Raw genomic sequence first — 18,700 nt, forward strand, 5'->3', positions numbered from 1 at the left:
TCTATTGATAACGATAATAAAATATTAGATGACTTATTGGTAGATGGGAACAAGAGTAAAAGCAATTTTTTCTTTTTTTGGGAACTTGGGCACACCATTGGTTTAATTTAAGAATAAATCTTCCCAACCCCCCAATCCCCCAACACCCCACCTCTTTTTTATTTTTTAATATTTTTTTAATATTTTTTTTTTAATTTATTTTTTTAAATTAATTTAATTATTTTATTTATTATTTATATATTAAATATTTGATAAAAAATAAAATAATAAAAATTAAAAAATAAGTGGAGTGTTGGGGGGTTGGGGGTTGTGTAGCATAACCCTTAATTTAATATAGATAATGCTTGTTTGAAAAATATTAAAAATATATACTTTCTCGATTTGACCCATTTTAGTTTGGACTTTTATTTAAAGAAAATGTGAAAATTAAAAAATGGGTCAACAATGTATACCATATATACACAAAAATATTTAGGACTGTCTGTATCCGTCCTGTACTGTCGCCATGCTAAAATTACAGTGACTCAAATTCCAAGTCTGATATCCAATGGATGAAAATAGTGCAAAATAAAGGTAGTTGAAGATTGTAGCTTTTCTATTTTTGCGCCGAACAAATAGTCTGTTTATAACAAAGGAAGTATTGACCATTGTATGGCTCCATCATAGCTGATCAGCCATTCATTAGTTTTATAGAATATGATAAATAAAAACAAACTAAAATAAAATAAAATAAAAACAAACTATAGCCTATAGCCTATATACGTTTCGTGCCAGAGAAACAGGATTCCTTTATTCCAAATGGCCAGTTGGTTCACCCACATCACATGCTCACATATGCAATGGCCAAATATAATATATACATATAAAAATTAAAGAAACATGGTTTTATTTTAAAGACCGACAACTGTGGAATCTTTTCCATCAACCACTATAAACCCCGATCATTTCAATGTCTTCCAATATCTTTTTTCCTTTTGAGTAACAGTGGCATAGGTGTCTACACTAATGATAAGGGTAAGGATGCATAATTTTCCGACAACAATATTCGAGAAGCCAAACCTTTTGGTTATCAATTCCTCGATTCTGTTGTGATGGCAGCATTGCAAAAAGCAAACAGTAGCTATATAGCTTCTCTCGTGAACGCTCCGCTCCTTGCGTACCCCAACTTAAACCATTAGGAATTTATCCATCATGATTCATGAGTTGCCGTTGGTGTGACCTCTACTTCCACTCCTCAGCGGTGCAGCCTCTTTTTCCTCAACGCCCCTCTCTTCTCTTCCCTGCCAACCCATTTGAAAGAAAATGAAGTTTAGTTTCTTTATATATATATAAAACAGGCCCATTGTCTCGGCTGATGTGAGAACAAAAGCCGAATCCCCCAATTCTACTTCTCACAACACCTTAAGATGAGAGCTTTAAACCTAAGTTTCCTTGTTCCAACGGATGTATAGATGCAATTCTTTAAATAGACACAAAGAGGTTGATCAATTATGGAGACGGGTTTTACCTTGCTCTTGATATCTCCTCTCTTGATGGGAATTTCCTTTTTCTCTTCTCCTCCTCTCTTGATGGGAACTTCCTTTTCTTCCCCTGGTTGGCAGTTGCCCGTGATTCTTCTTTATAATTTTCAACAACAACATTTTCCAAAACCTCTATTTCTTTCATAGTGCCAACCGTCAATTCATCTGTATTCTTTCCATTGCTGCTCTCATTTGTCCTTGAACCTTGCTCCACCGTTTTGGATGGTTCAGAAGGTTCTGCAACTGGCTTTGAGTTGCTTATTTTTTTCAACTACAGGATATTTTTGTAACCAGTAATAAGTTAAAATTACCTATATTGAATTAAAGAGCATCACACTGCAAAAAAAAATATCCAGATTCATGTACGATAAACTAATAAATCTGGACATCTTTTCAAGAAAACTCATTCTGGACTTCTGGTAGAAGTTGCCATTGAGAAACTAGGTCTGAGTATTCTCAGAAGCACCTGAAGGATGCTTGGTACAAAAAATACATCTCCATTTGCTGGGTTTGACAAATTTAAGCACACATGAAATGGTCAGATGCATTTGAATTGTTTAATCAAAGGTATGCGCGCGCGTACTCACAAGCTTAGCTATGAAAGAAAAATGTTGGCTATATAATCAAAAAATCATATCATAGATCAATAGCTACTTTTGCCACAAAAAATCCGTCCATATTTTGAACATGAGGATAGAAACGCCTTGTGTTTCCCAAGTACTGGTGAAAGCGTTGTTCTCTAAAGCGGATAAACCTGGTAGACAGAAAACCATAATAAATTTGGGAATCCATTAGGTTTGCCAGCAGATGTGATCCACAAAGATTGGAAAATATCCTTACCCTGGACGCCCAAAGTCAAGCCCACAAGACACCAATTTAACATTCCTCTTCCTGAGTGCATAGTCAACAACTGCTTCATTCTGCAAGATGCAACTTTAAGATGGGAAAGAAACGAAAGAAGGGGGCAGGGGAAGAACAAGTGGAATTTCAAACCATCCTTATAAACTAACCTCAGCAAGCATTATGGAGCAGGTAGAATAAGAAAAATGATTGATGCAACCGAGCGGGGGCACCCCTGCGGCATCGCGACTGATGTGGCATTTCTACAAACGACGCCGTTTTGGTTTCTTCTTAACAGCTAGCGCAAAGGCCTCTTGCCCAATTCTTTCCCCACTAGACTTCGTCTGAGGCTTCTTCAGTTTATTTAATCTTCTCCATCGACAACATGCGAGCCTTCTCCAGTTCCTATCGTCTTCTCCATCGATGACCCTCATCCCCCACGGTTGTCAAAGACAATGAACAAAATAGCCCATGAACACCCACGAAGCCCCGAATCAAGGACAGCATCATCGTCCGAATACATCGAGGGTCCCCTTCTCAGGCCTCTCACCCTTTGATCCCCAAGTCAATCCTACACCCAATACCATTGATACTGCTTACAGGTACAGTCCAAGAAGAAGCTGGATCCAGGATCATAACAAATAATGAAAAAAACAATGTCTAATATACTATAATCTATCCAAAAGTAAACGATGAGCCTTTTTTTTTTTTAATTGCTTTTGTTTTTCCTTTTTGCTGGTTTCAGCGTCGCCCAAAATCATTTAGAATCAGAAACGCACAGAGTGCTACAACCCAACTGAGCACTAATGACAGTCCAAAAGCTCTTGAACTTGAGTTTTCCAGTCGTCGCTTGGGTTGTTGTCGAACTACTTGCTCTGTTGCAGATGTCACCGCTCGCGGCCTCACAGAACGGAAGGGGACTTCAAGGTCAGCAATCGCAGGGATCGCTCGATGGCCTCGAGTTAGACAAACGCATAGCCCGCATGGGCCTTCTTCCTCAGATTTTTTTGTGTCTATGTGTGCCGTGCACTAACAGCATCATCCACGGCCGCTTCGACCTCACCACCACCAACGTCGACAGGAATGCCTTGCGCTCGCACTTTGCTCGTGGAATTGGCACCGACACCATCAAAACTTCCCGACATTTTTGTACTCCACCGTCAAGGGGCTCAAAATGGGCGAGGGCTTGCTCGAGTGCGTTGTGTGCTTGAACAAGTTCGAAGATGAAGAGATTCTACGTTTGCTCCCCAAGTGCAACCACACCTTCCACACCGACTGCATCGATGCCTGGTTGGCTAGTGCCCAGTTTGTCGGAACAACCTGGTTCCGGAACTCGGAGAATACCCAAGTGCCGTTCTGCGCGAATTTGGCCTTCTTCCAGACCCGAAGGCGACGGTGACGACGACCCACAGAATTTTCTTTGCTCTGTTTTTTTGGTTGATGAAACTTTCCCTCCCTCTGAACGTTGTCATCATGAAAGACGGCCTCCTTTTCTTTTTTTAAATAAATCAATGACATGGCAGCCGATGTTGCAAAGGGTGCACACCTCGGTTGCCTGTAGCATTGCTGGTAGAATAAACAACGTATCCCCTGGATTTCAAATGGGCATCCACCATGTCAATTGCGGCAAGAATGAGTTGCTACAGAAAAGATAAAACTTGAAAAGAGTTTCACGTGCTAAAATCTTAAGTGATCAATGTAACGAAGAAATAGTATAGAGTAATTCCACCCTTTCTTTGGGAAGATAAAAACGTTGCATGACTAGAATTATTGCGGCATTTCAGTTTCAAGATATTATGTAAACTGGAGCACTGACTAGTGATTCCAACTTTAGATTTTAGCATTAAAATGCAGTTCTTTTCAGTATCTGAAAATATTTGCACTAAGAGTGATACCATGATACCATAGTTGCTTCGTGTTTCTACTCCCTTCTAACACAAAAAGTACAATAATTTTTTTATTTTTTATTTTTTATTTATAAGTAAACAATTTTATTAATGATAGGCATAGCCCAATTCCACAAGGTGGTATACAAGTACAATATTTTTTTATTAGTAAAACAAGGATTTTATTGAGGACAAAAAGTACAATATACCTTCTGCAAATGGGCACATTTCTGTATTTCTTCAGAGCTTTTTGAGTTTTTAACAGACTCGTCTTTAGAGGTAACCTGCAAAAAAGTCGAAATCACTCAATATATTTAAATACTCAATAAAATAAGAAAAAGACGTGGAGTAAATAGCTCAACATCAGCCCTGACAGTCCTGTTGCTTACCCCAGTCCCACTGCAAGGGGCATCCAGCAATACTCTGCTGTGTTGACACCCAAAACCTTGGGGAGCTGAAATGGAAGAATGAGAAAACAAACGAAAAATGTTAAACATGTGTTGAGTTTAAGTCTTTCAGAACAATTTTCTATTCAACAAAGAACCAATTCACAATATGAACAAAATAAGAGTCCTTCAAACGAGACTTTCTGTAGATTGTACACGAATTACTGGAAGCAAAAAGCAAACCTCCTTCCCGTCATAGTTACAAACTACGGTGTTCGTCACTCCCATGCGATGCAGATTAGCAGTGAGTGACTTAAGCCTAGGGGCCTTCATCTCATTTGCGAAAATAATTCCTGGTGAAAATTGCATTAGAACACCAGAAAATTAAGGGAATAGAACTATGAAACTTCTATATGATACTCAGATTAGAAAAGAGATTATTGACCAGGCAGCATGTGTACATCTTAACAACAAAGCATATGCACATTTTCTTCCAAGGAGATACAATACATTATACACTCATTCATATAATATCTACACCGAGTAATAACTTCTCTATAGCAAGCATGTTGATAAGTAACGTTTATATTAGTTTTCAAAACGTATTAGACAAAATTTCACCATACAACACTTTTGATAAGTTTCTTTTTTTGATAAGTAAATAAATTATATTATCAAAAGAATAGGCAATTGCCCGGTACAAAGTATAGTTTCCAACGCTACGTATGGGCGATGGACATCAGAAAATCATGTAGCTCTAGGCCATTAAAGTCAACCGCTATGGTCCAAATACAAAGAGTTCTAAAAAAGAAAACTTTCAATTCCTCCATCGATCTCTCTTTGTCTTCAAAGGTCCTTGCATTGCGTTCTTGCCATAAACACCACATGATGCATATGGGTATCATCTTCCACACCTCTCTTATCTGTTGATTGCCTCTCATATTTGTCCAGCTTGATAAGTTTCTTTTTAGTAGTGAAACATGAAACCAACATATAGATAATGAAAATTCCACCTCAAATATACAATATAAGTTAAGGCATGAACAAGAATAAAGCTCATCCATGTTTCTCCATCGTAGAAGGCAAGTAACACATAAAGAATTCTTTTTGTAAGTAGCACATAAAAGAATGCCAAACAGAAATTTGTTTAACAAGATTGGTTGCTTCATTAATTAGATAAATGGAAGCAGGATGAAGAAAATTCAGTTACAACTTGTTAGTGGCTTTCCATTCATGGAGTCAAAACTTTTAATCCTGACAGATGATTGTAATATGTAAAGCGGGGAACAACTGCCATGAGAATGTTCATTTATACACACTTTAGATATTACCACATACCACTATTTTTCACAAGTGCAGCAATATAGGTTGTTTTGCCACCCGGTGCAGCCCTGCAACAGGATAGAAATTGTTGTAAAAATAGAGAATATGATAATTGTACTTGTAGAAAGAGTTGTATGACAGTGTAAATATTCTGTAAATTCGTATTTTTATATTATAATAAATATAATGCTTACATATACGACCAAGTTGGCAACGCAATAAGCAAAAATAGCTACCGAGAAGAAAACATCAATCATGAATGTTTTAGAAATTTATATTTTTGGGCACCAAATGCATTGATTGACATTTGTGTGTGTGAGTAAGTGAGAGAGAGTACTTTCATCTGTAAGTACTACTTACGCCATATCAATAATTCGTTCCTTTTCTTGAGGAGCAAGGGCCATAACAGGCAAAAAAGAGCTTGCACTCTGGAGCTGTAACAAACAGGATGAGAGCCATAAGTAAACCAAATGGAATACGCAAAATAAAATCCGGAGTCATGGCAGATTGTTAACTAAAGAAACTGCCTACCATGTAGAAACCAGCCATATATTCAGGAGTTGCACCAATGGGCACTTGTGAATCATATACAGCCAGTCCAACCTGCAATGGAAAGCATTAGAATGTCTTATACTGTTGTGTATAAAACAAGATCAATAAAGAATGAAAAAATAAACAAATAAAGCACTCCTCACTTTTGACCACTTGCTTAAGGGATCTAGGTTTACACCTCTGTTTATCAGAACATCTGCCAAATCCCGCCTCCGTGTCTAAGTACATTAAAATCAATATTTTAGACAATATAAAGATATTGATTAGAAAATTGCAAAAACAAGTCACAGATCAAGCCTTATTTTCATATAAATCACAGATCAGACCCATCAACATACAAACTGTTACGTCACCTTTAAAGTGTTAGGTCGCAAACGTATGGGTCGAGGCTTCTCAAAGGCTTCAATAATTTCCAGAAGTTCAACAACGGGGAACATCTACAACAAAAACAACAAATTGTTGTAAACAAGTCCCGGAAACACCTTATAGGTTTTTTCTCCCTTTATTTCTTTTGGGGAGAGAGGATGGGAAAAGGAGGAAGACTAGGAAGCATAGATATAATTAATAAAGGGGACCAAAGAGAGAGCGAGACAGATGACCACACGCCTCCACTAAAGCCCCAATTAGGAAGTCATTGTAGCCATAGTATGAGCTTAAACCTTCTTAAGCTGCCCAATGTAATCCTTCCTTGTCGTTCCCTCCTGCCTCAAGGCCTTAAAATTTGAAACAACTCGAACAACTGAAGATAAATGTTAAAGTCAACTTTGAAGAAAACGGAAGCAGTTGAACCTTGACAATAGTAAACGCATAAAACAAATAATAGAAATAATGCTCACTCTCTTTTATCTGCCTTTGGAGATTTGGAAGGTCGGGGGGCCGATGTGCCTCTTCTTCAAGCTCATAAGTTATTTCAGAAGTAGAAGGGAAATAAGCATGACGATACAAGCCAATCAAAAAGAAAATTTAATAAAATTCGAAAGTCAAGCAATTAAAATACAACATGTAACGCGACAACAATAATCAACCTCCTTGGTTGGCAATCTAAACTCATCAGACTCCTCTTTAATGTTGAGATGCAATTCCTCCACTGCTTCTTTTTCGGCCCTGTCCCTTTCAGCATCAATAGCTCTTGACTTCTCCTCGATATCAGATTCATCCGAGTCAAATCATGAACCTTAACAATTGCGAAACGTAATACCTTCTTCATCATCATTTCCTTGGAGGAAATCATCGGCTAGAAGATCATCCCCATCAGAAGAGATTTCTGAACCAGAGCCAAAATGTTGCTCTTCTCCATCAAACTCCTCGTGTTGCTCTATTTCATCGATGCTGTCAGAATGGTCGGAAAAGTCATCTTTCTTTGCAAGTCTAGCAGTAAAAAAGTCACTCTTTTGCTTCTTTGTGGGAGGAGGCTTTTGTGGTTTAGCACCCTTTATATTATTGCCGGCCATTACAGCTGAGGAAGTCGTCGAATCGAATGTTTTATCGGATAGGGGTTTTAGGGTTTATGAGAACAAAAACTCTGTAACAGCCCCGTTAATCGTACAGAGTTTTGCTACAGTTTTGCTACGTATAAAGTCGCGTATTAAAATTTTAATTAGTATTATTTTTAATAAAATTTATTTTTTATCAATGATGCATAATTACAATTGTAATTAGATTTTTTCAATCGTAAAACCCCACGTACCCTCCAAATCTAGGGCTGTTCATACAGGCCGGATTTTATCCGGTCCGGTCCGGAAATCCGGATAACCGGATTCCGGTTCCGGTTTTCGGCCCGGGTCAAATCCGGGCCGAAACCCGCAATGATAATAACCGGTACATCCGGTCCAGACCCGGGTATGAAACCCGGGTTCCGTATTTAATACCCGGTACAATCGGGTTTGTATAAAAGAGGGAAAAACCCACCCCCGATCCCCGATCGAGCGTCCCAGTCCCGATTCTCTCTCTCTGTCTTTCTCTCAAGCGGAAGGAGCTAAGAAACCCTAGTCGCCGCAGTGTCACAAGCAGCCCGTCTCCCCCCCTCGAGTCCCGACCACCTCTCTCTCTCTCTCTCTCTCTCTCTCTCTCTCTCTCTCTCTCTCTCTCTCTCTCTCTCTCTCTCTCTCTCTCTCTCTCTCTCTCTCTCTCTCACACACACACACGAAATCTAGCTTTGGAACCCTATCCATCGCCGTGTCCCCCTAGGTTTTTTACTATCTCGCCGAAGATGATCCCTCTGTTTTGAGCGCCGAATCCCTTGCCATCGCCGTCATCCTCGTGACCCAAAGGTTTGTTTACTGCGATTTGGGTCCTTTTTGTCGATTTGGATATGTTTAGCTTTTGTTCTCTACTACAGCTTGTGTAGCTTTTGTTCACGCCAGATCTATTGCATTCTTGTTAAGATATTTTAGGGTTTTTTTTCCTGTTGTCACTTTGTTAATTTGGGTATGTTTTGATGATAATGTTTGAATGTAAAAGATTTAAGGAAATATTTTTGGAGTTATAACTGTGAAAATACTTGTTGTCTTTTAATTTTGTGATTATATTTGGTTATTCTCATGATATATAGATATTAGTTTAATGATACATGAAATTAGTAGTTGATTTGAGCCTTATATTGATATCAATATCTGGTTTGTGAATGGTTTCAGTCAATATGATGCAAAATGTGTTCAATGTTTAGGTAGACAGAGGGTCAAGGTTTTGGAAAGCATGTTGCTTGTCTGATATAACAGAGTTCTTTATGGGAGGTTGCAAGTAGAATTTGTGTAAATAAATTCTTCTAGCTAGTGGGTCGAGTCTTTTGATTGGCTAAAGGGGTGATTTTACCTTTGAATAGCTCTTTAAAGAGTTTTCACTTCATCGCCAAAATTTTGTACTCACTTCATCACCAAAATTTTGTACTGCTTTGATTATTTTGGTTATTGCGTGGCTGTATTATTATTAGAAAAACTCAAGTATAATTAGGTCTCTAAAAAAGGGAAAAAAAAATCTTGGATTCATCCTTATCCATGGTTCAGAGTTGAGTAAATTTGCTTTGATAATGAATGTGGAGCATTGGATGTTTAAATTTCTAGTTTTTGTGAAGTCTAGCACTGTTCATATGAAACTTTGATTCCTACTCTGTTTTCTAAGTCACTCTCTCAACCTCACTGTTGTAGAGAGAGACCCTTTTATGTATCTGAAATTATCCCATATTTTTTCAATCATAAAAGTTCAATTATTTGTTAAGGAATTGAGTGTTTTGAATTTTTCTTATTTCAAAACTGGTGGGGTATGTGATCATAACCGGGTATATCCGGACCGAAACCCGGTCCGGATTTAGAACCCGGGTTCCGGTCCGGGTATACCCGGATACCCGGTCCGGTACCCGGTTGAACACCCTAGACCAAATCAGCATTGTGAAATATCTATTTTACCCCCATTTTAAAACACAACCTTCACCTCTCTGCTGCTCACCACGGATTACATTCCATCTTCTTTCTCCAGCTGCCGTTCGACGCAGGAATCGTGGGTTACGCTTTTCTCCTTCACTTTGTCCTCTCCAAGAGGTTACGCTTTTTGCCCTCTCTTTCCCCCTTCAACATATGTGAACAGTTAGGGTATTACATTGGTCTGCAATTTTTTTCCCATTGATGAGATCGTATTTGTGATTTTTTGTAGCTTCAATGTTTGGTATGCGATGACGAATTTTTTGTCTGTGATGACATCGTGATGAAGAATAGTGACATGAGAAGTGTGCTACTAAGGGAGGAAAACTGCTGTGCAAGATGTGGTTCTGCTGAGGGAGGAAAACTGCTGACTCCGAGATAGTCCTCTTTTTGTTTTTGGTTTTTTAATGGTGTGCGGTCTGCGGCACTTAAGCGGGCTTCCCTGTAGCCCTTCTCATCTTGGTAACGGTGATGATTTCCTCCGCATACTTCGGAGGAGTCCATCTTCTTCCTCACCCTACAAACACTCACTTACGCCCTCCACGGAGCCTCACACCTGACCTTCTCCACAGCTTCAACACCCCTTTTGAGCTCAAACAGGTCCATGCCCACCTCGTCAAAACCAACACTTCCCTCTCAACTCTCCCTCTCTCTCGGCTCTGCTCCGTTTGCGCTCTCACCCCTAGTTTCGCTTACGCCCAACGAATCCTTGACCGCCTCGGAAAGCCCGACATCACATTCTGGAACTCGTGCTTGAAAGCCTTTGCAGAAAGCGACTCTCCAAGTGGTGCAATCTTGCTTTTCTATCAATTGCGTCAGTTCGATGTTTTTCCCGACACTTTCACTTGTTCTTTTGTTCTTAAGGCGTGCGCCCAGTTATCGGATATTTTAAATGGCAGAATTGTTCACGGTTATATGGAGAAGCTTGGGTTGCGGTCCAATCTGTTTTTGCAAAACATGATTGTTCACTTATATGCTTTGTGCGGGGCACTAGACGATGCTCTGCTAATGTTTGAGAAAATGTTACAACGAGATGTCGTGACGTGGAATATATTGATAAATCAATTGGTGAAGAGGGGAGATATTGAGGGGGCTTTTGATTTCTTTTCGCGGATGCCCGTGAGAAGTGTAAGGTCATGGACGTCTATGATTGCTGGCTATGTCCACTGCGGGAAGCCCAAGGAGGCTATTCACTTATTTATGAAGATGGAAGAGGAAGGTCTGAAGCCAAATGAGGTGACAGTGGTGGCTATTCTTGCAGCTTGTGCTGATTTGGGTGCCTTGGATTTGGGCAGAAGGGTTCATGATTACTCAAACAGAAGTGGGTTTAGGAAGAATATTCATATTTCTAACACTTTGATCGATATGTATGTCAAATGCGGATGCTTGGAGGATGCTCGTAAATTATTTGATGGGATGGAAGAACGGACAATTGTGTCATGGTCGGCAATGATTGCAGGGCTTGCAATGCATGGGCAAGCTGGGGAAGCTTTGAGACTCTTTTCTAATATGATTCAGATAGGCATGAAGCCGAATGATGTGACCTTCGTTGGAATATTGCATGCTTGTAGCCACATGGGAATGATAGACATGGGGCGCGAATTTTTTGCCAGCATGACTAAAGACTATGGGATAATTCCCAATATTGAGCATTATGGTTGTATGGTTGATCTATTTAGTCGGGCAGGCCTTCTTCAAGAGGCGTACGAGTTTATCATGAAAATGCCTATAAAATCCAATGGGGTTGTGTGGGGAGCTTTGCTTGGTGGATGCAGAGTCCACAAAAACATTGAAATGGCTGAAGAAGCAATCCGACACCTTTCTGAACTGGATCCACTTAATGATGGATACTATGTGGTTTTATCAAACATTTATGCGGAATCACAACGCTGGGAGGATGCAGCAAAAGTGAGAAAGTTGATGAGAGAGCATGGAGTGAAGAAAACCCCTGGGTGGAGTTCAATCTCGGTAGATGGCGTGCTTCATGAGTTTGTTGCTGGGGACGAATCCCATCCTCAAGCTGAGGAGATATTCCAGATGTGGGGCAAACTACTTCAAAAAATAAAGCTAAAAGGATATGTACCAAAGACGTCAGTTGTACTGCTGGAGATAGATGAGAATGAGAAGGAGAAATTTCTCTATCGGCATAGCGAGAAATTAGCACTGGCTTTTGGGTTGATGAAAACACCATCCAGAATGCCGATTAGGATACTGAAAAATCTTCGTGTCTGTGAAGACTGTCACGCTGCTTTCAAACTAATCTCAGAGATTGTTGATCGAGAAATAGTTGTGCGAGACAGAAATCGGTTCCATTGTTTCAAAAACGGTTCTTGTACATGCAGGGATTACTGGTAGTGTTTCTCCATGTAGATTGTTATTATGCAATTTTCATAATTTTGAAAAGCATTCAATTGAATTTCACATCAAAGATTTGTTCTGTCATATGCCAGGCCACTTCATCTGAAGGCAAACTTGCATTCCTATCCGTCAACTGTGAGCTTAAAACTAGTAATAATAACAACAATTATAACCATAGTAATAATAACTACTTGCATCTTTACAATGTCTATCCCTAACATAACATACGAAGGAAAGAGCTTGATATTGAAGGAAAAAGATAGCTTAGCACCCGGAAAGCTCGATATAAATACTATGAAGAAGAATTGTAGCCTTGTATTTCCTCCCTTGGGTCTCTTTTCCTTCTCATGCAATACCTTGCATAACATTACTTTCGTGTTTAATTTGTTCAACATTTTCTTTTTTTCAATATTTGTTGAATATGAGAGAGATTGAGTCGTGCTACAAAGTAGTTTCAAAATTTAACACAATAAGCACACCCGATGATGTGGAAATAAAAAAATAGAAAAAAAAAAAAAAAGAGCAGAAATTGTGAAAATCAAACGATGCAAAAATCCACAAAAGCAACCCTTACGTTCTCGTCTTCGTCCAAGAAAGGAGAACCGTCTTGAAGAAGAGTCTTCACAGACTCATCTAAAACCCAAGCCCCAAATTTGAAACCATCTTTCACAGACTCATCGGCTTTCACAGACTCATCGGCTTGCACCTGAGAAATCCATCTCTCAATAACTAAGAAAGAAGAACCGAAAAGGCCTACTCATTTATACCCGAATCAACTCGTTAAGTTGACTCGATTAAAATTCATTCATATATTGATAAATATATACATATACCTCTGTATGTGTATATATTAGCTAATAATATAAGCATAGTCAAGTCATATCAAATCAATAATAAGATTATATTCTAATAATATTTTATTCAATTTTTATCTCAACTCACAATCCAAACATCCCTTAAAATTAAACTCACAAATCAAGATCAAAAGCAAAAGTCTAAATTTTAAATATATTATTTTACTAAATAATTGTATAAAAATTGTGTCATGACCCTCCGCCAATGCAAGCTTTCATCTACCGCAACAGCCACCCATGAGTACCATAGAAACCTGGACCAATAATACTCTTCACTAGGCTGATACTAAGAAAAAAACTAATGAGATTCTCCACGAATTTCAATCTAAAACGAGAGAATACATTTCCATTTGGTATGCAAACCAAACCAAGAAACAACTCTCTCTAAAGCAACACACAGCTACGTGGGGGTCGACCAAATTCTCTGATTAATTTAGCCTTGTCCCCAAAACCAGGCCCAGCTAATCCATTTTAGCCTTATCATCCCAAATCCATCCAGTATAATAAACTGAGTTAGCCATAAACATCAACCAGCTGCATTACAATCTGGTGGCAGGAACCAAGGACAACATTACTTGAAGAGTTCGGGATTCAGCCAGTCCCTGCACAAAATATAAACAGATAAAAGGCATATCACCGAGCGAGTACAGTTTCAATTAGTAACAGTTAACTACATAACAACATTAATTGGAGGCACAAGAGACGTGGAAGACATGGGTCTCGGCGCTCACTTGCTGATATCATCAAGGTGGTCATCAAAATCTACAACATCCTTCCATTTTTCAGTTGAAATATAATCCAGTAGTACTACATTTGCCGATGGCTCCCGAATGTTCAACTGGCTGCTTCCATCAGATCCTGCGGGCTTCCAATTCTTTGATGCATCCCTCGTGTAGAGCTGATTTAATGAAAAGTACCATACAAGTAGAAAAAAACATATGAAATTCTGGTCAACGGAAATCTAACAGATGGCTACTTATCAAAAAGAAAAAAATCCAACATGAGGCACCACATTGAGAAAAAGACAAGATGGTAAAACACTATCAAGCAGAACAAAGAACAATAATTCCACCAAGGCTAACAGACAATAATAACAGCAAAGTTATTTCCAAGTTCTTTGAAAACTCAATTATATAAACCTTTTTTTATAAGTCCTTTCATATAAATCTTCACCTGGCAATATACCTAAAGTCCAAGTTCCTAATCAGCAGCATATACAGTTAAAAAGGTGATGACCTTAAGATCATATACACCTGATCGGGATGAATTAGTTACACCAAGACCAACATGCTGCTCTGGACAGCACCACAACTTAATCACAATCAAGGGAGAATAAAATGTCCTACCAAGCCCGCCTGCCCACCCCCACTCCCTCAAAAAGAAAAGAAAAAACAAGAGATAATACAAGTGGACAGTTGGAATTGATGTAGAGTGGCACTAGAGATGGTCTGAAGCAGCTATACAAAAGTTAGGATCTTGAAGGAATGCAGCACTTAAAGATGGTCTGATGCGGCTCTTCAACATTTTATTTTATTTTTTTTTATAGGTGCAGCTCTTCAACATATACAAATAGCCTCTATCAAATTGATTCCAGAGCATATCAATCTCTTTGTAATAAGGTCTAACAAAATTTACAAATGAGGCAAGTTTGATTCCAGGCCAATTTTCGCAATAGCTTTGACATTAAGCATCCATGGATGCCATCTTAATCTGAGGTCACTAGGTGATCTGATAACTTCACTCTTTCAAATGTTCATGCACCGTACTTATGTGTATAATAAACATACATGGCGCTTTTTGTTTTTGAAGGGGGAGGGGCTGTGACTGAAACAGGGTGCCATGAAAGTGGAAACTTTCAGTTTCTTTTTCCTCCAATCACCTCTGCATTCATGCCAGGACATGAGCTCTTTCTCTATAGCATGTTAACAGTCAGTGTTTTGCTGTAGCAAGTATAAGAGAAAATAGGACGTTCAATGCAAACGCTAGTGAGTTGGGGTGAGGCTATTTCAAGCAAGATTATTCACAAGACAGCTTCTTAGGGAGTGATAGAGTAACTTATAACGACCATATATAGTTAAGTTGTTCCCATCATATATAAAGATCACCCCACCATTTCCAGAAAGTTCCACATATCCCAATCAAAGCCCATCATCACAGCAATAAAATTTCATATATGCACACAAATCAATTGCACAGTTTCACAATGTTGAAACATATCATTACTTTATATGCTATTCCAATCGCAACGCAGCACCATCATGCACTATATTTAACATTTCTGCCATGGTTTCAAAATTGGCAGAATATTACAAACCATCCACCATCCAGAGAGAAGCCAAATCATAGTAGACTGGAATACATATGAATTTTCGAAGCATCAAATAAATCTGACTCTAAAAATGATGTATGATTTGATTTAAACAAATACTTCAAAAAACCTAGTGAGCCTTTGTAACGACTCAGAGAGAGCTCAAGCCAAATCTAGATTTATAGTCCAAAAGGACTAGTCAATGTTATAATTAGAAATCCTCGGGACAATCATAAACCGTAAGAATTTCTCCCTTCCAAGCAATATAAGATCTCATTTACAATCCTCTCGATCTAAAGCTTATTTTACTTATAAAAATCTAAATAAATTTACAATCCTCTCATACTAAATTGCATCATTAAATTCAGGATGTCCTCATCAAGTCATTCCATTGTATGTGGCACAACTTAAATCCCATAGTTATGATAGATTGACTGTTATACCATTTGTAACAACCCAAAGTAAGGCTATACCACAACTGAACTTATATTAATCAATACCTTTTTTTTTATTAACTTACATTAATCAAGACTATAATTGGAACTCTTAGAATCATTATAAACCACAATAACTTGTGACACCCCATATCATAAGGATAAGGGTAGGTGGTGTATAGGATCCTACATTGCTTGGGAATGAGAGTTCTTGCTCTCTATAAAATTTCAATGGAGTTCTAATTGTATCATTGACTAGCCTTTTTGTAGTATAGGTTGAGGTTTCCATTGGAGCGTTATAAATGGTATCAGAGCCAGATACCCCATATGATAAGGATAAGGGTAGGTGGCGTATGAGATCCTACATTACTTGTGAATGAAAAGTTCTTGCTCTTCATAAGGTTCCAATGTAGCTCCAATTGTATCACTGATTAGTCCTTTTAGAGTATAGGCCATATGGTTTGGGTCTTCCATTTGGGCGTAACATAACTTCTCTCTCATTAAGTGTGGGATATCATTCACTATTCTCACATATTAAATCTAGAGTATTACACCAATGGATCAGATGATTAATTCAATTTTTTTTATAAGTAGATGATTAATTCAATTTAACGTGTGATAAATTAAAAGTCACTTGATTTTACATTAGAAGACATTACATAACTATAAAAAGCAAACACACACCTTTAGCGATGCAAAAGATGGAAAGTACTTACCTGCATTACTGGGCTCCGGTCCCTACTCTTTGGTAAAGCTTCAAGCTTTTTGTTATCCAACTGCAATGAATCGAAACAACATGGGATTAAAATAAAAATAAATAAAAACCCAGCCCTAAACACAAGTAAAAAAAAAAAAAAAACCATTCCAAAATATGTATTATCAATCTTTCTTATCACATACCAAAAGAACAACAGCTTGCGGAAAGTACCGGTAGATGTGATCACCAATATTCTTGGCGGCGCCACCAAGCTCGTAATCATCATACCTCTCATTCGCATGAAAATAACCCACAATATTTATTCCTTTTGCGGCATAATGCTCCTCTATCTACAAAAAGACCCCAATCAGGCTAGAATTCAACAACAACAACAAAAAACCCTAATTTTTTTCACATTTTCAACTAAAGTTCCCAAAGAAACCTTTCCTGTTATAATCAAAGAAATAAAGCCGCTTTTTGTTGCATTGTGAAAACTAGGATAACAGAAAGTTATTTCCACCAAAAAAAAAAAAACAGAGCCTTGAGCCTTTAATAACCATACAGAACCGTAATTACATAGAATTGAATATCCCTAAACTAGCGACTAGCGTCGTCTAGATTTTCGACCAGATTAACGTTTAATTAATTAATCCTCCGTTCGATCTTAAATCATCATGACGCAGTAGGCTGTATGTTAAACACTGAATTGGAAAATATGAATCTATTTAGTTCAATAGTAATAGTTAAGATTCTAATAAACTGTGAACTTTTGCACCTGAAGCTGTCCTAATCCCACACATACGAAATCGAAATACAAAAAATGGGTTTTCGGATGAGTCTGGGAAAACCTTTTTCGAAGAAAGCTATTTTATTTAGTTTTTCATTTTTCCCGAAAATAAACGGATCATAAACCATGAAAACGCTAGAGAGATAGAGAGAGAGTCGTACGAGGAGGAGGGAGATCTCCAGCGGAGGGAGGAGGCCTATGTGGGAGTGGAAGAGAGGGACAGAGTCGGTGATCTCGACGACGTCGTTTTGGGAGAAAACGCGACCAAGGAGGACGCCGTTAACGGCGGAGGCCTTGTGCTTTAGGGCATGGAGGATAAGCTTTACGTATGCGTCCTGTGCGATCTCGTAACGTGAGTCGCCGCCCATGACTCAGTGAGTTACTGAAACTCTCACCGACTCGCTTACGCGAAAGAGAGATTGGAGATCGCAGAGCCTGTCAGTGTTTGGTGCTCACTGATCAAGAGTCACCGCACTGGGCTAGAACATTTGCAGGAATCTTCTGAAGATCAGTACATCCCCACGACGTCGTTTATTTAAAATGATGATCAATAAGGATATACTATAATTGTTTTATAAATTATTATTATTATTATTATTATTATAAAAAAATAAAAAATTGTTATTATATGGATATTTCATATTTAAAGTTGTTATTACCATCATCAGTCTTTAAAGATAATTTGGTAGTCTTGCAATAATAAAAAGAAAGAATCCCTTTGGAGGAGAGGACGTCTTGCAAAAATTGCACCTCCAAAGACAGCCATAGTGCACAAAAGGAAGAGCTATATATATTTGGTACTAAAAATAAAATCATCTTCTCCATTTTATTGAAAATTAATAATATCTATTTAGTGTAAAACGTTATTATACAAAGTAAAATGACATATATTAACATGACAATGATCCTTTCTTTTCACATACCATTCGGATTGCTTGTTGCTTACTAATATAGTAGGAGCCACCAAGGTCGTCTTTCTTCGGTGGGACTTGACTAAAATTATCAGTGATTGGAAATTGACCATTAATTACCAACAGTCCAAATTATAACATGCATCATCCTTTTTAAGTCCCATAGGGTTAGTGCATATACATATATATACACGAGTCCTATGACACGCAAGCCCCACATACTTATTTAAAAAATAAAATAAAATCCATTATTAAAAAAATAATTTTTGACATAAATCTCACATTTATATACTTTTTTTTTTAAATTAATACCTCAGATTTACACATGCAAATATCATTTCTCTGTATTAATATTTCAATAAGCCATAATTTCCAATATAAAATGTCAAGTTCAAAAGTGATTAATTTTTTGTTATCCCCTTATTCAACGT

General features: G+C 38.0%; 3 protein-coding genes across 3 annotated transcripts; 1 reads left to right on the top strand and 2 right to left on the bottom strand.

Annotated features, from left to right (window-relative positions):
* Positions 1–768: 768 nt before the first annotated feature.
* LOC122289916 (26S rRNA (cytosine-C(5))-methyltransferase NOP2B-like) lies at positions 769–8,058 on the bottom strand. Its single transcript, XM_043097311.1, is given in 17 exon segments — positions 769–1,280; positions 1,508–1,791; positions 2,175–2,274; positions 2,361–2,440; positions 2,531–2,561; positions 3,939–4,000; positions 4,456–4,530; positions 4,636–4,676; positions 4,679–4,700; positions 4,876–4,985; positions 5,971–6,023; positions 6,316–6,389; positions 6,487–6,558; positions 6,651–6,725; positions 6,861–6,944; positions 7,167–7,246; positions 7,344–8,058. Coding segments are annotated over 15 exon segments (1,209 nt in total). The 5' UTR covers positions 7,167–7,246; positions 7,344–8,058; the 3' UTR covers positions 769–1,234.
* A 1,846-nt stretch (positions 8,059–9,904) lies between these two features.
* LOC122289671 (pentatricopeptide repeat-containing protein At4g21065-like) lies at positions 9,905–12,362 on the top strand. Its single transcript, XM_043096868.1, has 2 exons — positions 9,905–10,040; positions 10,153–12,362. Exon 2 carries the CDS (start codon positions 10,392–10,394, stop codon positions 12,273–12,275), a length of 1,884 nt encoding a protein of 627 aa, XP_042952802.1. The 5' UTR covers positions 9,905–10,040; positions 10,153–10,391; the 3' UTR covers positions 12,276–12,362.
* Positions 12,363–13,261: 899 nt separating this feature from the next.
* LOC122289672 (ER membrane protein complex subunit 8/9 homolog) lies at positions 13,262–17,877 on the bottom strand. Its single transcript, XM_043096869.1, has 5 exons — positions 17,520–17,877; positions 16,775–16,921; positions 16,591–16,650; positions 13,864–14,030; positions 13,262–13,734 (listed from the first exon to the last, which is right to left on the bottom strand). The coding sequence occupies exons 1-5, from the start codon at positions 17,724–17,726 to the stop codon at positions 13,704–13,706; spliced, it is 612 nt and encodes a 203-aa protein (XP_042952803.1). The 5' UTR covers positions 17,727–17,877; the 3' UTR covers positions 13,262–13,703.
* Positions 17,878–18,700: the final 823 nt, after the last annotated feature.

The sequence above is a fragment of the Carya illinoinensis genome, chromosome 12, assembly GCF_018687715.1.
Source record: "Carya illinoinensis cultivar Pawnee chromosome 12, C.illinoinensisPawnee_v1, whole genome shotgun sequence".
NCBI classification, from domain to species: domain Eukaryota; kingdom Viridiplantae; phylum Streptophyta; class Magnoliopsida; order Fagales; family Juglandaceae; genus Carya; species Carya illinoinensis.

Excerpts from the sequence above, each read along its gene's own strand:
- LOC122289671 (XM_043096868.1), top strand. The coding sequence starts at position 10,392 with ATGATTTCCTCCGCATACTTCGGAGGAGTCCATCTTCTTCCTCACCCT.
- LOC122289672 (XM_043096869.1), bottom strand. The coding sequence starts at position 17,726 with ATGGGCGGCGACTCACGTTACGAGATCGCACAGGACGCATACGTAAAG. Across the intron at positions 16,651-16,774 it reads CGCAAGCTGTTGTTCTTTTG|TTGGATAACAAAAAGCTTGA; the intron begins GTATGTGATAAG and ends GATTCATTGCAG. Across the intron at positions 14,031-16,590 it reads ACCGGAGCCCAGTAATGCAG|CTCTACACGAGGGATGCATC; the intron begins GTAAGTACTTTC and ends TCATTAAATCAG.